The sequence below is a fragment of the Rhipicephalus microplus genome, chromosome 1 (genome assembly GCF_043290135.1).
Source record: "Rhipicephalus microplus isolate Deutch F79 chromosome 1, USDA_Rmic, whole genome shotgun sequence".
Lineage (NCBI taxonomy): Eukaryota > Metazoa > Arthropoda > Arachnida > Ixodida > Ixodidae > Rhipicephalus > Rhipicephalus microplus.
In genome coordinates, this window is record NC_134700.1 from 263801169 (window position 1) to 263820183 (window position 19015).

Here is a 19015-nt window from a genome sequence, read left to right on the forward strand (position 1 = left end):
TTCCGCCTAGTTCTATGACTAACTCAGCAGGTGTGGACAGACAGACAGGCAGGCAGGCAGGCAGGCAGACAGACAGACAGACAGACAGACAGACAGACAGACAGACAGACAGACAGACAGACAGACAGACAGACAGACAGACAGACAGACAGACAGACAGACAGACAGACAGACAGACAGACAGACAGACAGACAGACAGACAGACAGACAGACAGACAGACAGACACACGGACGGACGGACGGATGAACGAACGGGCGGACGGACGGACAGAAGAGTGACAGTTTGTCGATAAAGCCCTTCAAAGCTTTGCCCCACTCATGATCATTCACTCCGTAGATATACTGTAATTTTTTTTTCATCTGTGCATGTATTAATTCGCACCCCTTGTAAAATAAAGCTACACCTGTGTTGCCTAAGCAATCCGTCACATCTGGGATCTACTGCGACATCCTCGAGACGAATGCAAGCTTCACAAGGAACGCATTTAACCCGAGCTGAATGTTATTGATAAATATGGCTTAACTTCATTGCAAACGTGTGGTTGAACTGAACACTTTCGAACATCACCAGGTGATGCATTGGCTCGCATTAACGACGGAGCAATTGCGAAAATAACCATTTTGAAAAAAAAAATTCCCCACCTTCCCGAAGTAAATCGTCAGGAAACGACAATGCATTTTTTTTTGCGCCGAGAGAGGGTACTGTTGCCGTCAGACATTCGCTTTCACCGACTTCTGCCATCGCCCTGAGAAGTGCCCAGCCAGCGAACAGTCGAGAGTGAGGATCGAGTGGACGGAAGAGTGCGGTGCCAGCGTTATCCGCTCGGTGTTGGCGTTTCACAGTGGTGTCTGAAGCACACATTTCTGGATGTTCTTGAGAGGCACTCGGCCAGTGAATGGTCGAGAGTGAGGCGCGAGCGGGCGGGAGTATGAGGCGAAGGAAAGAGAGAGAGAGCGAACGGTGAGAGGAGTAGCGGCGAAGCACTGCACCTACCCTCTCCCACACTCTTTCGCACCACATGTTCTGGTTGCTAAGGGCAAGGATGAGTGCGAGCACTCCTGCTGTTCCCATGGGAGAGGGAGCGAGAGCACAGAGAGAACACCTGTCGTTGCACGGACACCAACCACGGACAACGCCGGATACCTGACATAGCCCGACTAAGAAATGCTTATGAACGTAATCGAACTGGCCCCAACTTGCCATCTTGCTGCAAAACGCTGCCGTCACGAAAGGAAAATATGATATCGTCGTTTCTATACTTAAGGGCGACACAGATGCAGATCAGCTAGGTGTGAGCAGTGTTAGTAATACCATGCTAATATCTTCTTCCTCTCTGTCTGTTATTTGTTCCTCACTTGTCTTTTACCATTCTACGTCAGAGAACGAAAGAACTGCAAAGAGTTGCTTGAAGAGGGGGGTTAGTTCGTTAGGCCATGGCATAATAAAAAAAGAAATATGAGATGGACGGCCTTCGAATTGATTGATTCACACAAACGCCCTTCTCCTCGTTCCTCTCTTTGACGCTCATGCACGTCCGGCAACTGTCCATGGATCCGTCTTGACAAGGGTGCCATTAGTAGAGGGGACTAGCGCTTAGGGTGACCCGACCTCTTCAGAGGGTTTGGTAGAACGGCATTGATGTGGGGAGGAGTTTTCTGCGTCGGTTAGCTTCAGTTGGGCTACACCTCAAAAGTGCAGACCATGCGAGTTCTCGGAATGTTTCCCTCGCTGGGTCTTTTTCTCACCCCCATAACATGGCTGTCTGGCATAGAGAGATCGTCCGGACTTTAAGATTCGTTTATGGTTTTCTACTTGCACAGTTTAGAACTAAAGGCGAGACGATGAGCACTGAATGCGGAAAACAAAAAAGAAACACGGAGTCCACGTGTATCCGTAAATACTTGTAATAGAAACCACTAGCATCTGGCTTTTCTTTCATCGCGAAAAAGGCGTGTGCGGGAATGCGTCACGTGACGCGTGCGGAACGCCCCTATTAGTGAGCTTGACAAATGGAGTATACTTGAAGGCCACCGGGAGGGCTGCTTTGCGTCACGAGACAGAAAGAAAAACGCGAAGACGAATGTGTGTCAGACACTAGACGTGGCCACTGTTGTTAGCCATGAAGGCGGAAGTGGTAAAAGTAGAGAAAAAAAGAACACCGGAAGCGTACACCGTGGTATTGTCCCGAGTAGCTACACGCCCGGTCGGAAGCTAGTTCACCCTTGAAACAGAAAAGTTTGTTTATCGATTGATTTCTGCACAGGAAACCATCGCTTGCTGCTGTTCCGCGGCATGCGGGGGTACGTAAAAGCAGCAGAAGCAAATGCATTCTGCATAGTAACGAGTTGGACACAGAAATGTTAAACAAAAGTAAAAGACAGATAGGGAAAAATTGTCGAACATGCAGGACTTCATTTCTCATCGTGTCATTGATCTATTACACAAAGATTAAAGCAGATTTGGCCGAAATGTGCCCTTCTGCTTGGCGGAAGAACAATTTGTCCTTGGAAAGCGAAAAAAATAAAAACTGGAAAACACACAAAAATTAGGCTTTATTTTGTTACGTCATGGTGCCATCTTTTTGATAATGTGATTGTCTCAAAGCTAGTGTCAATAGATAATGTGCTTGTATTCAAGAAAGTCATTGTGAAACCAGAACAGAATAAAAAGCGGATCGAAATGACAAAGCTAGAAAAGGCGTGCTTTCTTCTGGTGCCTCATGCATTGGTGCAAGTATTCCAGGCCACCAGACGAGCTAGCATGGTCAGTTTGTTCGTGCAGTCCGGACCTTTTAATACGAACAGAAAGTTGATGTTTCTAGAATGAATGGTTCATCGAACAAGAGTGAAAAAAATCACAAGGAGTAAGCACAAATGTACATGGCGAAATAAACATGAATAAATCCAGTATTCAAACTGCCTTCTTTTATTTTGGCTTTTGAGTCACATTAGCAAGCATGAACAAACCAGAAAGACCGCCTCATGTTCTTGAGCCTTGTCCAATGAGAAAGACAAGTTGAATGGCAGTGTTTTCACAATTTGCTTTTGTTTCGCTGGAGCAACGCTTATTTGTGTTTTTCCCCCCTCTCACTTTTTTCTATCCTGATTTCATGCCGCTACAGTCACTGCCACACCAGATGGCCTGGCTGGTTCGATTCGTTTTCTTGCCGATTTATTGGCCTCCGTGTGTCCTCCTTACCCTCAGAAGTGCAGAGTAATTTGAATTCGTGCCATCACTATCGTACCCCCTCAATATAATGGTCAATAAATGGCGCAGTCAAGAAAACGCTTTTTGAATTCAGCCCTTGCTGAGTTGTCTAAACGTTGCCTTGTTCGACACCTCGTGCCTCAAGTATTTTTTATATATTCAGAACAAGCGCTTTTTAGCTAAAAAGACAAGCACGTTTTTATCGGCGTATATATAACCACTCGCATGCTATTCTGTTTAGGAATGGAAAGTAGAATTGAAATATTCTAGAAGAGAGGGAAACATTACAAAATAAGAAAAATTACAACAAATATAAAATGAGCAACGGAATGTAATGCGAATATTTATAACTGTGATGTGAGTTACGTTTGGGCCTCTTTTTTATTAAATATTGAATCACAAAGACTTTCCGATTAGGCCGATTTTCGACAGCTAGTTTAATGCGGACTAAAACCCGTCGCTATTACGAAGGGCCGAGCATTGCACCTAACACTTGTGTAACGTTAGCAGATCGTGGTCAGTCACGTCTTCTTGTAGTCCGAAAAATTGTCTCTCGTCGCGATACGCGGGGCATTGAAGTGCATGCTTTCAACGCCGCCACAGTTAAGACAGTAGGAATTATTGGTACGTCTAAGGCGGGACGAATAACTGATCCTGTATGCCAGGTTTAGTCGAAGATGACGGTAATTTTTTATTTCTTATTATTTGGATTTAACGTCCGAAATCTACCATATGATTATAAAAAACGCCATAGCGGAAAGCTCACTTTTCACACATAAATTGTTGTTGGCTTTTTTGAGAGATGCCCGTACCTTTCACGTCATATACCCAGCCATTCCGTAGGACAACCTCTCCAGATAGGTTTCCCGCAAGCAATTGCCTCGCGGCGTGTGAATTATCGAGGCATTTGTGCTAATGCCATGCATGCCCACCATGGTTTTCATAATCACAACTTTTCGTAATTCATTGACACTATGTAATACATTTCCCGACATGGTCATGACTTTATTACTTCTATGCTTTTACCCACCTTAGCGCGAGGAATTTTAAGGCCCTTATACAGCAACTTATCACAATCATTGTCCACATCTCGTGTCCCATGAACGGGCACTCTTCGGTCATGAAATGGTCCTTGCGCCACAAAACACCAAACCTCATTATTATCATCATAGTGGAAAGCTCTAGAAATTTAGACCCTCTGGGGTTCTTTAACATTCCCTTAAATCTAAGTACATGGATCTCAAGCATTCTCGCCTTTAAGCATTTTCGCCGCCGCCGCCGGGATTTAATTAAAAAATTTGGGGGTCAGCAATTCAGCACCATCACTATTACACACCATGGCTGGTCTTTACACTGTTTTAGGTGTTGGAGAAGTGCTCGTGATAATACCACTCTCGTTTTTGTCTCCCCAAGCCTAGAAGTTCGTCTCCGGAACTTCTGGCTTGTTTAGAGAATAAGTTTCCGGGCCGATTGTTTCGTGAAACCCGGCAAGGCTGAATGGACACTCCAAGGAAATAATGCGTGAAGCCGAATAGTTGGTGGCGCAATTGTTGCACGACAAAGTGCACACTACATGGAGAACCTGAACCGAGAGAACATCCCGTCAGAGAGACAAACTGATCGGCCGATTCCTTTATATAGTTGGAGAAGTCATGCACCCACCACTTGCGGCTGTGAGACGAGTGGGGTGATAATGTGAGCAGCAAGCTCACGATGTTGATAATTTAGTGACAACCATGGCCGCTCCAGCCTTTTCTACCTTTAACGTTGCGTGGGGCAGCACAGTTCACTGCGTGGAACACTGCCGCGAATTTACCTTTAAAATACTGCACCGTCAACACTGGCATTCTTGCTCTTATCTGACTTGCCTCTCGGTTGATGGCTCCTACCCACCATGCGTAGTGTTAAGAATAGAAACATTTTGAAAAGTCAGGTCGAGATGAAACGTTTACTGAGATTATTCAGACGTATAGAAAAACTATATGATAGAGGCTTTTAAAGTAATATAGTTTTAAGTAAAAACTTTATTAATAATTTTGAATGCTAGTCGACAATGTTCTTGCTACCCGGTGTACCAAATTGTTAATTTTCTTGCACTACAACTAGGTGTCTACTATCAAGGTGTCTCCCTTGTGTTACGATGGAATTTTCAAATGGCCTTGCAGACAATCTTGTTTCTGGAACCTAGTGAAGTTCCGAGAAACAGAATATGCTGAACGTTCAGCGGGTTCCTAATTTTCTGAATCTTTCCGAATGCCTTGCTCTCTGTCGCGCTTTAGCTTTCTGCGCCCTTTTTTTCCTTTTTCGCAGGAGTGGCGTACACTCAACCCGCATACTCTATTGCCTAATCTAGCCTGTGCAAGCTGTTTCTCAGAGTGACAGAAATTTAGGTGACTCATCAGATGGCTTCTCTGCGTTGCACAATGGCTCCTTCGGTGAAAAGAGGAGATAAAAGTAATTGGCTCTGTTGCGTCGCTGCTGGCAATGTCATGACGCGCGTCTTACCTAATTAGCGTCACGAGAGCACTGCGACGGGCGCCAATTACACTGAACGAGCTGTTGAATTACTGCCACGCTGTTTTTGAGCGCTAACAAGCGTTTGAATTTGGTAAAAAAAAGTGGTCATACATAAAAAGTAGTGAAATAAACTTCCAGTGCTTAATAAGCAAGAAACAAAGCCCAGTTAGCTTTGTTAGCCAGGCTGGCTGAAGTTTGATAGACAAAGAAAAGAAAGAAAGTATGAAGACTAGCGAAAGGAACAATACTGTTGACGTGTTAAGGGACGGTGACGTAATACGTGTTCACAACGCGGTGTCTCTAATGGCCATTTTCGAAGTATGCCGTCTCATTTAGAAAGAAACTTGATAATATAATACATGATCTAGTAAGTGACGATGACAAAAACCTTTCACGTTTACTACATTTTCTCTAAACGAAAAATGACCCTCGGCAAAGCACGCTCTGCTTGTAGCAAGACGAATGTGCACAGAAGTCAAAACACGGGACACATACAGGGCAGCATGGCATCTGGTGTCATGTAGCATTGTTGTTATCAGAACATCTCGACAGCGACCATTAGCAAGCTTGTCTTGCGCCATCTAAAGGGTAACGGCTTCTTTTATCGATCTTCAGTTAACCCGACTTTTCCCAACTTGACGTCATTTTGTGCATGCAAGTTCGCTACTTTTGTTACGCCACCTTGCACCTTGTTGTCCTCAATTGCATTATCTTATTTTAACATGCGCTCGGTGACTAGAGACCACCGCATATCTTCCCTATACAGGCGTTGTATGGATGCATTTATCTCTTTTCTTATTTTTACTCTTTATTTTGAAACATTTCTTCTTTCATCTTTTATTCCCTTACCGATTTCTCCGACACAGGGTAGTCAGCCAATTTTATAACTGGCCAACTTCCTTGCCCTTCTCTCCTCTTCCTCTTCGTCGTCCTCCTCGTCCTCCTCGTCCTCCTCCTCCTTTTCCTACCAATTCATTTGTCCCGCCTAACGATAATTAGAACGTCAGTTGACTCAATTTTTGACGCCACTGTCGTCCAGACGCTTAACGTAGCGCCGAACACTCCTCGTATCAGGTTTCACTGCGGGGTGCTTAGCTTCAACACGTAATTGCATCCCAAAAGACGAGTTTGCATTTATAGCGACAGGCTCCGCGAGAGATTTCCTCCCGGTGTTCACTTTCTTGTTCCATACATTCACGACATCTAGTCGACGTCTTCAGTGTCAAGGCCGCAAGTCCCCGCGAAGAACGAATTGACGGCAGCTATATAGCGCACTACACGTCGTGGAGCTTCCCGGCGTGTATATAGGGCGCCTCGCGGAGGCAGCCGCATCTCGATCGTAGAACCGTAATTCCCGCGGAGGGAATGACCGATGAAGCCAGCGTGAGGACCGATTGCTTTGCTGGCCGAGTGGCCAGCCAAGCGAGAACCGGGATTGATGTACGGCTCTGCGCCGGGAGGTCTCGCTGCCTCTCTTTCTTCTCCCCGTCGCGGTATGATATCACGCCACTTGCTTCACTCTACTCCGTGTAAGCACGCGTTGACGCACTTCGGCTCCCTTCATATCGTCTCTCCCGCCTATATTGCAACCACGTCACCTTCTCTGCTTTGGACGTCTCGAAGCTAGTGACGACTGCCTCTTACGGCTCCTTAAGCTCAGGTCTTCTCGTGTGAGAGACCCATTTCCAACGGTGTACGTTATCTTCGATGAGCAGGCGCGTTGATCGTCGAACACATAGAACGGGTGACGAGTGTACCATGCGGGCGAGCTGGGTCGTAAAACGGGCTCACGAAAATTCGGCGTGAACATGCAAGCTTGCCTACAATATCAATAGGAGTGGCGAAATTCGAAAAAAAAAGTTCTGGCTATAGACAATTTTTAATGCATTCCAACTTTATTAGGTGTGAGAGTGAAGCAATGTAAGTAACGGGTGATCAATCCACGTATATTGTCGAGATTTAGTTCGCTGTAAGAGCAATACGAATAGGATATAATGTCTAATCATTGCCTTACATAACACGGGCTTTACTAAAAAAAGCACGTCGTGTAGCGAACCCTCATAACTCGTACTACGCAGAAATAAGCCCACGCACCGAATTTGCTTGCCCGAGTGAAAACATGAGAGACAAGTGATTCCAAGCCTCACGGCTGACGCCTAAATTGACCCTTTGTCAGTAAGGCACAATAAAAAAATAAGGAAAGAAACAAAATTGCCAATGGCACAAGTCTGCCACAAGGCCTCATCATGTTTTTTTATTTGTATTTTTTCCTTCACATAAAGGATCCAGTCAAAATACTAAATGAGGGGTGGCCTTTTTTTAGCAGCTAAAGAGAGTTTAGAGAACATTCTCAAATTTATGTGAACTAGAGTGTGTACAGAAAACGCAGGCACATGCAGCTGTAATGAATGAGGAGCGAATATGAGCAGTAATTTGTACTAGTTGTGGGAAAACCACTTGGTGATGGTTCATGCGGCTTTAAGTATAAATGATGCATGATAGAATTCATCATATTCTTGTTATTGTTGTTCTTGTATTTCTAGCACATAGTCTTAATGGACCTGTAACGCCTACATTTCTTAAACGCAGTTTCATGTCCGACGCTCAATGTTTGGTCAAATAAACAATAACACAAGAAAAATAGGTTAACGAAAAAAAAGAAAACTCAAATAAACAAGAAGTAACCAAAATCTGGTTGCTGCTACGGTTTCTACTTCAGGGATCATACTTCACTTTCAGTACCTACTTCCGGGCTCTTAATTTACTTTCATTGGCTACAAATATCAAGTAGACAAATTACTGTAGATTAAACTTTCTGGTCTCAATTAGGAATAGGATGAGACCGGTTTAAGAAGACAAAAAGCGCCTCAGTTTCACATCATTGCAATGTGGAAGCTTCGAAGCGCTGTGATATATATATATATATATATATATATATATATATATATATTGCCACTAGTACAAGAAACTATTATTTCCACAGATACACGGTCGTCCCCCGTCGTACTAGTGAAAAAGAAGGATGGCACTCTCCGATTTTGCGTCGATTACTGCAAACTCAACAAAGTCACAAAGAAAGACGTTTATCCGCTTCCGCACATCGACGACTCACTAGACCGCCTCCGACGCGCCCGATACTTCTCCTCTATGGATTTACGCAGTGGCTACTGGCAGATCGAAGTTGATGAACGCGACCGAGAGAAAACAGCATTCATAACGCCTGATGGTCTGTACGAATTCAAGGTGCTGCCCTTCGGTCTGTGTTCTGCCCCTGCGACATTCCAGAGGATGATGGATACAGTGCTCTCCGGTCTCAAGTGGGAAGCATGCCTTGTTTACTTAGACGACGTCGTTGTCTTCTCTCAAACGTTTGAGCAGCATTTGCGGTGACTTAGATCTGTGTTTGCTGCAATTCGCACGGCAGGCCTATCACTGAAACCAGAAAAATGTCATTTTGGTTACAATGAATTAAAGTTCCTCGGTCACCTTGTTAGCGCTGACGGTATTCGGCCGGACCCAGACAAAACATTGGCTGTCGCAGATTTTCCACCACCTACAGACAAACGTGATTTGCGTCGATTTTTAGGCCTCTGCGCATACTACAGACGCTTTGTGCAAAATTTCGCAACCATTGCCGAACCCCTCACTCGTCTGACAAAAGACGACGTTCCCTTCGTGTGGGGCCTTGAGCAAACACGCGCTTTCTCCGAACTCCAGCAGCGTCTCCAATCTGAGCCCTTACTCGGACACTACGACGAATATGCCGACACTGAATTACACACAGACGCCAGTAACATCGGCCTTGGTGCAGTCCTCGTCCAGTGGCAAGGCGGCGTCGAACGCCCTATTGCTTATGCGAGTCGGATTTTATCATCTGCGGAGGCGAATTACACAACAACTGAAAAGGAGTGCCTAGCTGTTGTCTGGGCAATAGCTAAATTCAGACCGTACCTGTATGGTCGCCCGTTCAGAGTTGTTACCGATCATCATGCGCTCTGCTGGTTGGCGAACCTTAAAGACCCTTCCGGACGTCTGGCCAGGTGGAGCTTACGCCTCCAGGAGTTCGATTTGACAGTCGTGTACAAGTCTGGCCGGAAGCATACTGACGCGGACTGCCTTTCCCGAGCTCCTCTTAAGACAGCGTCAGGTGATCACGATCTCGACGGCCGTTTTCTCTGCGCCGTTAGTGTATCCGACTTGGCTGAACAGCAGAAGAACGATTCCGAGCTTCGACAATTCATCGAATATCTCGAAGGCCGTACGCCGCATCCACCACCAGCATTCGCCCGCTCGTCATCATCCTTCTGCGTCCGCAGAAATATCCTCTATAAAAGAAACTTCGACCCTTACGCGACTGAGTACCTGCTCGTTGTCCCACCACCGTTACGAGCCGATGTCTTGTCCGCCTGTCACGATGAGCCTTCCTCAGGCCACTTGCGATACACACGTACCTTGGCCAGGATTCGCCAAAACTACTACTAGCCTAAGCTCAGTCGAGACGTGAAGCATTACGTGAAGACGTGTCACGAGTGCCAGCACCGTAAAGCACCACATCAGCGCCCAGCCGGCTTTTTGAAGCCCATCGCTCCGCCGACACAACCGTTCCAACAAATAGGCATGGATCTACTCGGACCTTTTCCCAAGTCTCGTGACGGCAACTGCTCGATTGTAGTTGCTACTGATTACATGACGCGCTACTGCGAAACGAAGGCATTACAACGTGGCACCGCCATTGAGACTGCCCACTTTTTTATGAAAAACATCGTCCTCCGACATGGAGCACCAGCAGTTGTCATTACTGATCGTGGCACAGCTTTTACCGCCCGGATGATACAAGACGTTATGCAGCTTAGCGGCACAGTACATCGAAAAACTACTGCATACCACCCACAAAGCAATGGCCTTACAGAGCGACTAAACAAGACGATCGCCGACATGCTATCCATGTACGTTGACCAAGACCACAAAAACTGGGATGACATCCTCCCTTACGTCACGTTCGCTTACAACACCGATGTGCAAGAAACAACTGGATTCACACCATTCCGGTTGCTTCATGGCAGGGAGGTCACTACAATGCTGGATGCCATGCTTCTACCAGACAGACACCAGATTAGTGTCAAGACGAACGAATTCATCAGACTGGCAGACGCGGCTCGTAAGCTTGCAGTCGAACGAATCCATAAGCAACAATGCATCGACTCGCTGCGGTACAACGCTCGTCGTCGCGATGTCTCTTACCAACCCGGAGAACGAGTATGGTTGTGGACTCCCATTCGACAACGGGGCCGGTCAGAAAAATTGTTACACCGCTATTTTGGTCCCTATAGAGTTCTCCGTCATCTCAGTGAAGTGAACTACGAGGTTCTTGACGAGGACATGGCTCGTCAATCCCGCCGTTCACAACAGCCACACGTCGTACATGTTTCGAGGATCAAACCATTTTACCAACGCTGACTATTCGTCACACTCCCTTGAGTAGACTTACAGTGATGGTGAACACCCCCTTGTGTACTGCTTATCGTGCGTGTTTTCATCTGGCAATAATGGTGTGACATCGGGACGATGTCCTTTGGAAAGGGGGGTAATGCCACTAGTACAAGAAACTATTATTTCCACAGATGCTGGCATGCTTATATGTGCCGCTGTTCAGAAGAGGACAAAGATGCGCGTGCAGAGAAAAACAATAGTCGTACTGCCGTTGCTCGAATCAGTTTGACGTCCTTGTGTGCCATTATCAGCAGGTTACAGTTACGTTGTAACGTGACAATATATATATATATATATATATATATATATATATATATATATATATATATAGTGGCATAAATTTCTTGGCAGCCGTGCTCCAAGTGATGCCGCTGGCTGCATTATCACGCTCCTAATGCCTACAACGATCGCGCAAAAATATCTACAAAGTTCTTGCAAGAACAATGTTAGACGATGCTTATGACTCTTCCGGCGTTTATGCGCCGAACAAAAATGCGCAGCGATCAATGACCCCTGCACGTGAGCATAAACAATTTCAGAACCGTAAGCTCAGTGTGGTCGCTGGTTGTAACGATGTTCAGTTGCGTGGCACTGCATGTTACCGGAAGTGCGCACACTTTCGATCGTGGATCTAACTCGTCTATAGGCCTGGTTAATTCAAAGGTATTTCGGAACTCGGCGCTCAATGCTTACCGTTGTGTGGTTGCATACATCAACTTGATTGATGAAAATGAACACGACTTGGAGATATATGTACGCGTAAAATATGAAGTGCATGCTTTCGCAATAGTAGCTTTTATAAACAGGATTCGTGATTATTCGATGCATATGACAGTTTGCGTGTACCGCGAGTATTCCTATAAGTTATGTGTACAAATTATTCAACTGAGCCGATGCAGACATGGTAAATGTTTTGTATGTCTGGTATGCGCCCCCCTTTGCGGCATTCTCGCTGCACCACCGCGAATGCCTAGCGAGAAATCAATAAGGTTGCACGGCGGGCTTGTTGTTTATTCATGTTGTTCGAGGTATAGCGCATCCAGGACGGGACAGAGAAGAAGACACAGAACACATACACTGCGCTAACTTTCAACAATGCGGTTTAATCCGAGAAACAGCAATACTGCCGAAAGACGAATCCGGAGCGCCCAGAGAAAGGTCTGTGTGAAAAGAATCACCGTATTAGGTTTGTCGCGTGCATCATAGGAGTCATCTACCGGATCCCATTAACGTGTGATGCATGCTATATATAGGCCAAACCGGTAGATGCATCAATGATAGGCTGAACGAACACAAGAATAACGTGGCCAAGGCGGAGCCTGAGGGTTTTCTTGCAAGTCACTGCAAGGAATGCGGGTGTCAACCCCTCTTTAATAGCACCAGTATAATCGGAAGAAGCACTAACCAAATGACAAGGCTCAATAAAGAAGCGAAATTCATTGCTAACTTTCGGGACGCCTGTATAAGCAAGCCATCGGTATCATTATCATTGAAAGAATTGCATTATTTGGATGTCGCATGAGTTGCAATTTCCTGGTTCTACAGCACGTGGTTATGACGCGCTATGTTTGGGTATAAGTATTGCTGTTTCTCGGATTAAACCGCATTGTTTAAAGTTAGCGCCGTGTATGTGTTCTGTGTCTTCCCTGTCCCGTCCTGGATGCGCTATACCTCGAACAAGATGAATAAGGCCGTCGTTTTTTTTTTTTGAGAAATTCAAACGGAAACTACGCGGTGGCGAAACGCACGATTTGAAACTCTTTTACGAGAGTTTTGTTTCGAGTGAGGTATTTAACGCCAAGAAGTTTTGGATGCACTTTTTGTACATACAATGTTTGGTATATACTGTCGGACAGTGCAACCGGATCTAAAAGCAAAGTCAAATATCAAGGCCATTACCTGTGAGTAACAGGAATTTCCGGCGGAGTGGCCGAAGCTAAAAGAGTAGTCCCTTTATACACACTTACTCGTAACGCGAGTAGCTGTCAAACATGGCTTGCATATGGTAATGCACCTAATTCTGCTCACGAGAGCTCCTTTCGATGAGCCAAGGCTTTCTCTAAGAATCCAATGGCTCCTTCGATTGGCGCGTTGAGAAACTTTCGCCTTCAAAACCTATGGACGCGACATATTAACATGAAAAATACACATGTATATATTGCGTTCTGTATACAATGAAGTATATATACTGAAGTGAAGGACTGCATCGTGATATTCAATGGTGAAGCGTTATACTAACGGCGTGTGTGAAGTGTCATAGGTGAGGAGAGCCGCAATTGATGTGGACACCAAAGTCTGCCTCTCGTCCCCACTGGATCAATACTACTACTTATTCGAGTGGACAATTAGAGTGAATCATGATACATTACCAATTTTCGGTAGAAGCATATGACCCGGCAAACTTACTCGTAGATGGCGCACTTAGCTATTCGTGGCATTGAAAATACTTTTTTAATTGGGCAATCGCATATCAACCAGCCAAAATTAGAGAGCACCCGTCAAGGCGTTTGTCACGTTTCAATGAAATAGATGTCTGAGGCCCACTCTGCGGAACACGCAAGCTGACCGTATGAAGGCGCGAGCGAGAAGAATGATTAACTCAAATGTACGTGAGCTAATGATCCAGGGCGAGAACTCGAACATTCAATGATATCTTGCTCAGCTTGCTGTTAGAAGTTAATGTAAGACTCAGTGAAGGACGAGAGAGAAGCACTGCGTGCATGAGCTGTTTGTACCCAACAAAAGTAGAGCACTCGTTGCCAGCAGTCTATCGTAAGCGCAGGTAATTTATATGATGAAGATCAAAGGAAAGCCCCGTTAGTGCGAAAATCACGTTAAGGCGCTAGGTCTGGCAGTAAGAAGCTCCGCCTCAGAATGGAAACACAATCTTGTGTTTTGTATGAAGATTCTGAGCTATCAAGGTCATCGCCATTGCTCCCGCCATCGACCAGTGGGGTATATCTGACACTTAGCGTTAATTGTCGTGTGCCTAGCAGCAAGTAGCTGTCATAACTTACGGAAGTGAAAGCCGGGAAAAAATTATGCTGCGGATTTTCTGTTGTGCCGGCACTTGATGTGGGTGTGTTAATAGCCACACCACTGTCTTGGCGAGACATCCAACGATACGCCAGCCGAGAGACAGACTTCGCATTTGCATTTCTATCACGTCCCAGCAGCCCGAAAGCTCATGGGTTCATTAACGCGATGTGAAGGACACGCTTATTGTCAATATATCTGACTATGTACTTTCCTTCTGAGCAACCATGTCGATCGTTCTTTCTTTTTATCATTGAAAAAGCTTGTTTTGCCTCGATGTTTTTCCTATTTTCAACCATCCCTTGAGGGCTGAGAACCAACCATGGACAAGTAGACTGTCTTCAGGGATTTATTAGACTCCTATGTCAAACAGATCGTGCAGATAAAAGTAGCGTAACTTCTTGTTCTCCAGAGTTTCTAGCGACAAGCTCGCTGTGGCACTCCTAGTCAACTAATTAGACATTCGCAGCTAGAATCGATATGCATTGTGCGGGATCTTTCATTCTTCATTTGGGCGACACATTATTCTTCTGATACACTTCCGCGAAACTAGCTCAAGTTGTATTGACAGCGGGATCGAAGATTCTTCTCCTTGAACCAAGAAAAAAAGAAGACAAATAACCTTACACGTTAAATTCCTTGTTTCATACCAGACTAACAGATGGGTAGCTGAATGCATGTGTTGTTTCACAGCTTTGTTTACTTCTCCGAGAAAAAAATAATAATGTGAATGACTGTGAGGCGAACCTTAGTGGCTGGCGCTGATTAAATTCAACGGCCCGGCTTGATATACCACGACTGCGAATCTAATTACATTACTGTTAATATTACAATACAGCAAAACAATGAATGGAAGTTCTGTGGATTTTGATCACTTTGGATCACGACGGTCTTCCCGTCTCTTAAGCACAATTCAGGGCGAACATATGGATGACATAACTACTAAACATAAAATAATCAGAAAATACTGAAAAGGTTGAAACAGTGAGAAGGCTGCTCATTACTCTGTTGCGTATTAAGTGCTACTTTTTCTTCTTCCACTTTTACGAGGTTGTTTTCAGCGTGACAAATGGAGCTTGTTATTGTTATTAAATGTGTATTTAAGAGAGGCTGCCATCTGTCCCCCACTTTTTCGCTAACAGTGCAGAGCGAACTCTATTTTCTATTTTTCACCGCGAAATGAAAATGAATGGAATAATGAGAGGAGAAGAGAAAAGGAACACAGTGCACAGGGGCTAGCGCTCATCCTTTGTATAGTACATTTTCATTCTCTTCTCTTGTCACTGCTCCTTTCCTCTTCAGTCTTACGCCAAAATAAAAAAAGAATGTCGTCTGTGTTACAACACCAAATCGCCGTGCCAGAAATTTTTCTGAAGTGCAACGTTCCTTTTTACCACCTGTGTCTATGCCGTTGTCCACACGCTACTTGATGCACTTTACGTTGTCAATGCTTTTTTTTAATACGTATAACGTGAAAATGCGTGCTGAAATTGCGTGTGCAAGAACGTGTCTGCATCTTCGTCTTACGAGACAGCAGCTTTTTGGGGCACAGACTTGAATTTTAGATAGTATTCGCAAGAAAAGTAATCCCCTTCGCATTTAGGAGACCAGCGACGGTTCTCCGCATACTCTGGCGAAATTCGTCATCTTCCTAATCTCAATAAATGTATTGATCATCTCTCTACCCACTTCCCAAAGTGTTCTGCAGCTAATATGGCTTTGCATTGGCTTCAAGATCGGACGCATTGCAGGCTTTTCGCTCGTCATCTGCTTATGCACAGCCTCCACGATCGGCCTCCATTTGACAATGTGGCCACGTCATGTGATGACGCCACCATGTGACGCCGCGTAGCGTGATGTCACAAGCACTGTAAATTTGTGACTCTATGATGACGTCATGCGGTGACTTCATTCCATGCTGTTGGTTCTTTGCATCCCTCTTGTTGGCACTGACGGCCGATTCTCACGTTTGATGAGGCATCTAATGTTTTCACGTTGATAAGCTTAACTAGAATGGATAGAATGGATCAGGTGCGGGAATTGGGCGTGTTGGTGCGCTACAATCTTAAACGAATATTAGCGCGACGAACACAGGGAGGGGAAAAAAGACAAACTACAGCGCTGACTCGAACTAATGTGTATTCCTAAAAGAAGTGGAATATTTAACATCTGAAAAAAAAAAGCAAAGTAAAAAGCGCTGTGGTTTGTCTTTTTTTTTCTCCCATCCCTGTTTTCGTTGCGCTAATATTTGTTTAAGATTGATTGAGTGCGGTCGAGACAAGGCAAAGAAAGAAAGAAAAAAACAGAAGCACTTGTCCTGGCGCTTCTGTGGACAAGCGCTTCTCCTGTGCTTCAGTGTTCTTTTATTTATGGGTCCTGTGTCGAATACGCGCTAACCAAGACCAGCTGGCCCGGCAACGACTTTTGTTACGCCTTAATAATGTGTGCTTGACTACGGGTACCGGTGTGACTGACCTGCCCCCCAGCGGACGTCGTGCTGAGTGTAGTTGAGCCGGCCGAACACCTCCCGGCAGGGCAGCGTGAGCATCTTGCCGGCCTCTACGGGTGGCCAGCAGTGGATTGAGTCCCACACGGGAGGGCAGCGTGGAGCTGACGTCACGGCTGCCGAAGCACTCGAAGACACCAAAGCCTGGGCACCGGATTCTCCTGAAAACAGCATAAGACAGACCGGACGCTATCCACCAATATCCATATTCTTACAGGCGACACAGTGACCGATTGATTTGTTTTTTTATTGACATGAAAAATAATCCAGGAAGTTGCCGCCATTTCTATGCAACGGCTAAAAATTTCCACTTAGTTGTTGGAATGAAAACTTTAATGTGTATATTTAAATATTCAGAAACAAAAAGAATGTTTATACGTATAAACAGTTCTGTAATTGGCGAGCACGAAACTTTTCTGTTTTATTGGAGCAAACATGTAAGCACCGTGTTTGGTATAAGTTTACTGAACACCACGCTAAATGATTGATTGGTCTATTGTCCTAATGAGGATTTTGTTACCAAATCTAGCGGGTGATACAGATGAATAAAATGTCACGCGTTTTTCTTCCTGCGATACTTGGCGTGCTGTGGCTCATGAACAGACGCGTTCCAGTCTCTTATTGGTGCTTGTATAGATGTTCTTGACTTCAGTTAATTATTCAAGTCGCTTGAAGCTCTCTTAAGCTTATGCCGCAGCTTGCCGGCTGTAACATGACTACCTATTATTAAACATTGTTTATGAAACGATGTATGAGTCAGTTAGCTCCTTGGAGTGGCACCAGTCATACCTCGTCACTCAACTATCGTGCAAAATAAAAAGGCCAATGCCTGCCAAAAAATAAGACAACGCAAGCGCAATGCAAAATTACTTGAATCACGAAGATTTGTGGATGTTGTCGGTTGAAAAAAGTGAGAACAAACGCTCATGTATAGTAGTTTTGCCTAATATGTGAAAAGACTTGGAGAATCCAGCTTCTTTATTATCAGCATTGCGTCTACTCTTCGTTAATTTTTTTTAATTGTCCTTTCTTTAATGCGGCAACTTCACTCACAGCCATGCTTGCTTTAGTTGGTTGAGCGACGCCACCAGGCACCAACCAACGAGCCAACGAATCAGACGAATGACCCTTTGTCAAGTTGCCGCATTACAACGCACAACACTGAACAACTTAAAATGTTCCTCAATATGCCGCTTGCGCATGGGAGTTTCGGATCACACGCAAGCGAATAATATGCATGATGTGTTGTTTGAAAACGCCTGGTTCCATAGTGCTTTTTTTTCAGAACAATAACAACAACAAACACAAAAATACCTCTTATCACTGTAAATGTGCAAATGTGCTCCATCGCGAAATCGCACGCATGTCATCAACTAGCGCTGCTGCCCTATATTCCCATGAGGCAAGAGGCTCGAAGAAGCTTTGAGCCCACGGTTCAGTAATTATACAGAGTGACTCGATAGATTTACGACGAACAAGTGCAAAAGCGCGCGCAAAAGGACCACTCTTGAACTCTGACAGGGGTTTAGAAAAAAAAATAGAGAAAAAAGCACGTCACAACGATCACTTGCATAGAGCATGGTTAACGTGCCTCGTTCAATTAGTCAAATGAACGCGATAATAGGCTTGAGGTGATCGCCTAGCCAAGAAAGCGCTGTGTGTTCCGGCCAAGGCGTGCGTCGCGCTCTGGTGGGTGAAGATAGCGTGATGACCTTGTTTCTATGTTAACTAGTTAATTACTTAAGCGTGAAGTTAATCAGGGGTCAAGTGCTTGTCCTAAAGTCGATGGCTCTGTGATGCCACAAATTAGCGTTTGCTCGCATAACTCGAATCGGCTATGTAGATAAGAACTAATCTGTGTTTCAACACACGCGTTAAGCTTGAAACTCTCGAATTAGCTTTAGAATGCCTTTATGCAAGTGTTGCGTTTTTACCTTGGCCATACATAGGGATTTTTTTTAACTAAAGGGCTGACCTTGGAGGGAAGAACTTGAATATAATCACGAAAGGCACGTCACACGTAAAGGAACACACCCAAGCAAAGTATAGACCAGTGAGTCCCGCCGCGGTGGTCTGGTGGCTAAGGTACTCGCAGGTCACGGGATCGAATCCCAGCTGCGGCGGTTACATTTCCGATGGAGGCGGAAACGTTGTGTAGGCCCGTGTGATCAGGTTTGAGGGCACGTTAAAGAACCTCAGGTGGTCGAAATTTCCGGAGCCCTCAACTACGGCGTCTCTCATAATAATATGGCCCTGT

General features: G+C 45.1%; 1 protein-coding gene across 1 annotated transcript in view; it reads right to left on the minus strand.

Annotated features, from left to right (window-relative positions):
• LOC119164990 (corticotropin-releasing factor receptor 1) overlaps positions 1-18705 on the minus strand; it is a 181937-nt gene extending 163232 nt beyond the window's left edge. Inside the window, exons 1-2 of the mRNA XM_075868576.1 lie at positions 18693-18705; positions 16728-16919 (exon numbers count right to left, since the gene is read on the minus strand). Of these exons, the coding sequence (XP_075724691.1) occupies positions 16728-16919; positions 18693-18705 (205 nt within the window). The remainder of the gene's footprint in view (positions 1-16727; positions 16920-18692) is intronic.
• Between the last annotated feature and the right edge of the window lie 310 nt (positions 18706-19015).